Source organism: Gastrolobium bilobum, unplaced genomic scaffold, assembly GCF_033153095.1.
Source record: "Gastrolobium bilobum isolate Gb01-03AN ecotype WA unplaced genomic scaffold, APGP_CSIRO_Gbil_v1 utg3766, whole genome shotgun sequence".
In the NCBI taxonomy this organism is placed as follows: domain Eukaryota; kingdom Viridiplantae; phylum Streptophyta; class Magnoliopsida; order Fabales; family Fabaceae; genus Gastrolobium; species Gastrolobium bilobum.
Genome location: NW_026898390.1, coordinates 346391 through 352808, shown reverse-complemented (window position 1 = coordinate 352808; position 6418 = coordinate 346391). Strand labels below are relative to the sequence as shown.

Genomic DNA, 6418 nt, shown 5'->3' with positions numbered 1-6418 from the left:
TTCATCATCAAATACTTATAATAAAAAGAGAGGGCAGAGGTAGTTGCCGACGGTATTTAACAACGAGTCCCTACAACCGCAAAGCCTTTAATCGAATAATTTCATTTTTTTGACACGAAGGGTTTTTTCCTTCCACAAACAAAACAGGCTTGAGTTAAGTGGGTAGAAAATTAAGTTTGATTCTCACTAAATATAATTTTGAGGAAAAATAATGAACTTTAATTATGAAAAATATTCGGGATGACTCACTCCAAAAATATAATTAAAGTCGGTAAAAAAAGCATAAAACAAAAACAACGGGCAAAACACATTAAAAAAGATAAATAAAAAATGAGAGGAATGTGAAAGGGAATGGCCTAAATATCCAACCCCATCTAGAATCCCTTTTTATTTTTTTATTTTTTTGAAAATCATCTAGAATCCCTTGACTTTAAGGAACCTAACGCTTTCAAACGCCCAATTAATTCTCTCTCTTAAATCTTCACCACCAAGAAAATCAATAGTATCACCCCTCAGAGCCCAACTGTGACGTCGGTGAACACATCACCTTAACCCTGCATCCTCCTTTACTTCCAACCACACATAAACATTCACATACATTTTCTCTTCCTCTTTTCCTCCCAAAAACAAAAAACAAATATCAGAGAAACAGAACCGACACCAAAGAAAAAAAAGAAGAAAAAAACCATGCTTGATCCACGAACACACCACCCCATGAATTCATTTCAATTGTACGATGGAACCAGACACAAAACACAAAATTATCATGACACATGGGAAGCTACGAACTCTGGTTTGTGGCCTTCGAGACAAGCTCAATTTGGAACAGAACCTAATGAAGTGGATGAGTCTGGTATCTATACACATGGGAACCAATATCGCATAAACCATAACCGAAGCCTTTCCCCTGACTCAAGAACCCAAGCCATAGCCAGAGGCCAAAGGGAGCTCATGGAAATGGTTCGGAACATGCCCGAGTCAAGCTACGAGCTTTCCTTGAAGGATCTCGTTGAGCATCACAGGGTTAATCCTAGACAAGAGGATACGGTGGAGGAGAGGAATTTGAACGTGTACAAGAGGGAAGGTAGTGGTAGAAAGGTTGTTAAGATGGCAAAGGTTGTTAAGAAAAGTGGAAACATTGATCGTGGAGGTTTCTACCTCAAAATGGTGCTCCCTTTTTCTTTGGGATCTAAGCAAAAGAAAAAGAACAAGAAGAAAAATGAGGCAGTGGGGAGTAGTAGTTCAAAAGTTTCACCTAAACCATCAGCTTCTGATGGATCAGGAAAGGGTGTTGTTGTTGATAAGGAGTGGTGGAAGAAGAGCCCTTCAGCGTGTAAGGAGAGTGATAGTGGTGAATCAAGTATCAATAGTGGAAGCGTGAAAAGCTCTGGTAGCAGTAGTAGCAACAGCAGCTGTAGCAGAAGTAATAGCAGGTATGCTCCAACTTCAAACCTGTTGAAAATAGAAATACATTTTTTTTTTTCTTTCATTGATTTTTGCATGTTGAATTAAAATGATTAAGAATCAATTAATTAACGGCATACTCTTCCTAAATCGTCTGAATTTAGCAGGGGGGCACTTTGCTTTTAGTGATGATCAGTTAGCAATTAATTTCAGAGTGGATAAAAAACTAAACAAGATTGCTCATGGAGATTGAAATTAGTCTGCATATCATTTCTAAATTCTATGGAAATCTTTATATTGTGTCAAATTTATGTAAAATTTATTAGCATCTGTAGTTTCTTGCTGTGAGTTGAATGAAACCCTGTAGATTTTTCTATTGGTTGTTTGGTTCTAGTCACAAGTCAGGATCAGAACATTCAGTTGTTTAATCTTCAAATTTATCTGTTTCTAGGAAACTATGTCCTTGAAACTCCAAAATTTGATGGTGTCTCACTCGCCCCAATACCATAACTGAAAAAGTCAAAGAAGGAAGTTTAAAACTTAAAAAAAAATAAAAATTACGACACCATGTCTCGGTTAAAGGGGCAATGGGGGATTTTAAGAAGAAAAGAGGGGTTATGTCCATGCTGTTCTGTTGGGTGTTCATGTTGTTAGCTAAAGTAAAAGGAGCTACAGCTAGGCCTTGTTTGTTAGCTAGGTTCAATTATTTTCGTCCAATACTAATATGATTAAGCACAGAATTTCTGTAAAGCAACCAAGTGTCTACCTTGAATAAGGGAAAGTTGCGAAACAAATTGTTTGTTTTTGTAAAAAAACTACATTGTTTGTGAGCAGGTAGCTAGTAAATCCAGGCTTAGCAGTCACACTTGAATGTGTAATATCATGTGATCATCATTCATCAGTTACTAATTAATTTTTGGATGTAATGCAGGCATGATAAGAGTGGTGGTCGTTGCTGGAATTTCATTCGCAGACCCAAAAGCCGAACACAAAAATAAGAGATGCCTGATCAGATGAAACAGAGTATCAATATGATCTACGTATTCATGTTACTTAACGAGCTTTATTTTCATAAACTCCTCACAAACTCTGCTACAAGTCATTTGATAACAACTTAGTTTCATTGTAACTTTTAATGACTGATTCAGGTAAGTTCACCTTGGAGTCTCATAAAAATGTGAGGATAAAGCCTGTATAATATCATTATGCTTCATGTAATTATAGTGTTACTGATTTTGATGAGGCAGATATAAGCTTGTATGCAAGGATAGTTTTTAATGTCTTTATTCTTTGTTTATAACGTCAGATGAATATGTATTCGCGACTGAAAACATTTTGTGAAGAGTTGTATCGGACAGTTGAAATAGTTGTTACCTAAAGTTCTAGATTTCCGAGTGATCCATGAGCATGAACAAATATGTTCAATGATTTTATATGATTCGGTCAAGTGAAATTTCTATGTTTATATTTTTCTTTATTAATGATAATTAAATCCTACTTATTTAATACATGTAAAAGAAAGATATAGACATAACAATTTCACACATGACCCGATGATGTTTGTGTGAAATTTTAACACTAGTCGCACACGCTGAAGAGATATAAGATAAAGAATAGAAGCATTTAATACTTTATTGAATGATAATGTTAATGAAGAAAATTATTACGTGGATTGACGACGTAAAATTATTCAACTTAATATTTAGAGCTTTTCTCATTTATATATGAATAAGTATAATAGAGCCAAAACGTAACAATCTGTTCAAAATTTTGTCTCTTGAGAAGATGGAAGTTTTGGAGAAATTTGTTTGTTTGGTCTATTATTAAAAAACATATGTGGTTGTTATCAAAAAAAAAAAAAAAACATATGTGGTCAAAATCAATGCCGTTCATTTCACACTATTTAGTTAAGGATATTCACTTTACGATCGAACTACATGTCAGACGGGATAGATCTTGATGTTGGATCCAGGAATTGACTAATATGACAAACTAAATGTCGGTTTGTTTTCTTCATTTATTTTCATTGCTCTAGAAATCATATGAAATGCAACATCTTTTAATATTTTTAATTATTATAATTTCTTAATATTTTTTATTTTTCATTTTGTTGTAACAATCTTTTGTTAACCTTGTGTTAAACAGTGAAATGTAGTAAGAAAAAAATCTATTAGGAGAATTATTAAGAATTTCTCTTTCCTTTTCCTAAATATCCTTCCTCTCCCAATTCTATTATTCTGTTTCTCAATTAATTTCCCTTCTCCCTCTTTTCTCTCCTTTTCCTTGCATTTAACTACAATCAACTCCAATTTTCATTCTCTGTGCGTTTAACCACAATGAACTCAAAATAATCAACATAAACGAAGGGGTTTATGCAGGGTCCATGAGGGTCCCGTTAGTAAAGACGAAGATAATTTTCTTGGGTGGCTGCATCACAAGTCATAGGAGTTTCGCGAAGGAGGTCAATTGTTGACGGAAGAATTTTTCATGCTGTAATTCTACTAAAAAAGAACCCACAAATAGATTTTGATTTTGACTGAGGAAAGACAACATTTCCCGGTAAAAGTGAAAAACTTTGAATACTACTTTTAAAAATAATTTTTTGGTTTTAAAAATAAATAAATAAAAAATATCATTTGATAAAGCTTGTTTTGTAAAAAAATAAATTTAAAAATTACAATAGCTGCAAAGGGTGATTGCTCATGATGGAGGTTCGGGCTTGTTACTCGACGATTCATGATTTTATTCTAATATAGACATAACTCAAATCATGAGGATGACATTGGTTTGAAGAGTAATGAAATGTTCTAATTATATGAAATTCAGATATTTTTAAGGAAAAAGTGTGTATCATTTCAAACGATGTAGAGTCGTGTCATTTTAAGAGAGAGAAAGAGATAGATAAAGAAAGAGAGAATTGATAAAAAAAAATAAAGGTGTGGATCCCACATCTTGTGAGAGTGAAATGATATAAGTTGTGTCATTTAAAAAAATAAACACTTTTTTTTTAATATTTGCAATTATTATAACCTCTTAATATTTTATTATTTTCACTTATTATACTTTTGTTGCAAAAGCCTTGTGTTAAATAATGAATTGTAGCAATGAAGAATTAATTAAAAAATTATCAAGAATCTCTCCCTCACTTCTCCAATTTTCCTCCCATATCTCCAGTATCTACTCATTCTCTCCTTCTCTTTATCTCTCAATTAATTTCCCTCATTCTCCGTACATTTAACCACAACCATAATTTCCAAAATGTCACTTAATTTTTATTATGTTAGTTCCTTTTAAAATTTTATGACAGAAATGATGCAAAAAAGACATTTTCATAAATTTTTATAAATTTTAAAAACAATTATTTAAATAAAGAATATAATATTTTTAATTAATTTTAAATAAATAATATAATATATTTTTAATTATTAATAAAATTAATATTAACTTAAAACAAATTGAAAATAAGTCAAATACAAATTGTCGTGTAGAACGAAAGGTTCCGATTGTCTAATGGCCACTTTGGGCCTTTAAATGTCATGACCTGCCAAATCCATCACCTTTCCAGTCTGTCTTTTTCTTGGGCTTGTTCACGTGATTGGTATAGTCTACAAATAATTGGTCTTCTGTTGTTGTTTCAAATGATAGTTAAAATTGGAATTTTATTTAAAATTAAAAGGAGGATAAAAAATAATAAAACGTAAAATTTTAATGTAAAAAAAATCATAAAATCGTAAAAGCATTTGAAATTTTGATAAAATTATTTTAATTAAAAAATTTATAAAATCACATATTTAAATCAAAATTTTAACTATAATGGCTATTTCTGCTACATTATCACCGTCAATTGTACAGAACTTGCACAAATTTGGTTTTAGCATCACAATGATTGTAGGTAGGGATGTCAATATAGGTTTTGACACGCGGGTCGACCTGCGACACAACACGAAAATTCGTGTTCGGGTTGACCCGCAAAAAAATTCGTGTTGTGTTCGTGTTGATGTAATCGTGTTCGTGTTGACCCGTATTTTTTTAAATTATTTTATTTTTAATTTATTATTATTATATTTTTTAATTTTTCTAATATCGATCCATTTTTTTAAATTTTTTTTGTCAATTACCATTTTGACCTCTATTTTGCTTGTTATTCGTGTCGTGTCAACCGCAAAAAATTCGTGTCGTGTCAGTGTTGAAGATTTTGGCACGAATAAAAATTCGTGTCGTGTTAGTCTTGATGTATTCGTGTCATGTCGAATTCGTGTCGTGTTGTCGTGTCGAATTCATATCGTGTCGACTCGTTTTGACACCTCTAATTATAGGTGCATGCACAATTGACAAACGACATGCACGTGTCCCTCTTTTACCCGTTTTCCTGGGGAATTTATTGTATACAACGGTTCAGTACTCCTTTTTGCTTAATTTTTTTTTTATTTTAACAAATATTTTTTTTTTTATAATTCCCTTCATATTTCAAAAACATCCTTTCTAATAAAGATGCACTTGCAGTGGAAGTATTGTAAGTTTTCTCATTTTTCTAGATTTATATTGTATATTTTTGTTTTGTTTTAACTATCCGGACTCTGATTATTTCTTTGAGTCGTTCATAAATTTTAATTTTTGATTCGACTATAAATTAACTCTGAGTTGGACTTAATTACAATTGATTTTTTTTTTCTCCAAAAATATATTTTCGGTAAGAACCAAAGTCAGATTTTTTCCCCAGCCTATCGACTAAATTATACCCATTATTAAAGTAGTGTATATGTCCTTGGGGATAACGATGAACAAAGTCAAAGTTTATTAACATTTGAAAGATACATGTTAAAAAATAAATATATCAAATTTAAAAATGTAAAAATATTTATTGTTTTAAAATAATTAAAATACGTAATAAATATTGTTTTTGCTTGCGTTAACAAAAAAAAAACCCTTAATTTTTATATTGACATACACAAATTTTCTTAAAAAAAAAATAATTGACTTGTAGGTTGATTAGTCAATTCTTGCATTCTAAAAT

The 6418-nt window shown here is 31.4% G+C and overlaps 1 protein-coding gene across 1 annotated transcript; it reads left to right on the top strand.

Annotated features, from left to right (window-relative positions):
• The first annotated feature begins 522 nt into the window (after window positions 1–522).
• Window positions 523–2775, top strand: LOC133315686 (uncharacterized). Its single transcript, XM_061517363.1, has 2 exons — window positions 523–1433; window positions 2336–2775. The coding sequence occupies exons 1-2, from the start codon at window positions 688–690 to the stop codon at window positions 2400–2402; spliced, it is 813 nt and encodes a 270-aa protein (XP_061373347.1). The 5' UTR covers window positions 523–687; the 3' UTR covers window positions 2403–2775.
• Window positions 2776–6418: the final 3643 nt, after the last annotated feature.

What these genes read in the sequence shown, in the direction of transcription:
- LOC133315686 (XM_061517363.1), top strand. Translation starts at nt 688, where the DNA reads ATGCTTGATCCACGAACACACCACCCCATGAATTCATTTCAATTGTAC. An exon ending in TGTAGCAGAAGTAATAGCAG is followed by an intron (nt 1,434 to 2,335) that starts GTATGCTCCAAC and finishes GATGTAATGCAG; the next exon opens with GCATGATAAGAGTGGTGGTC.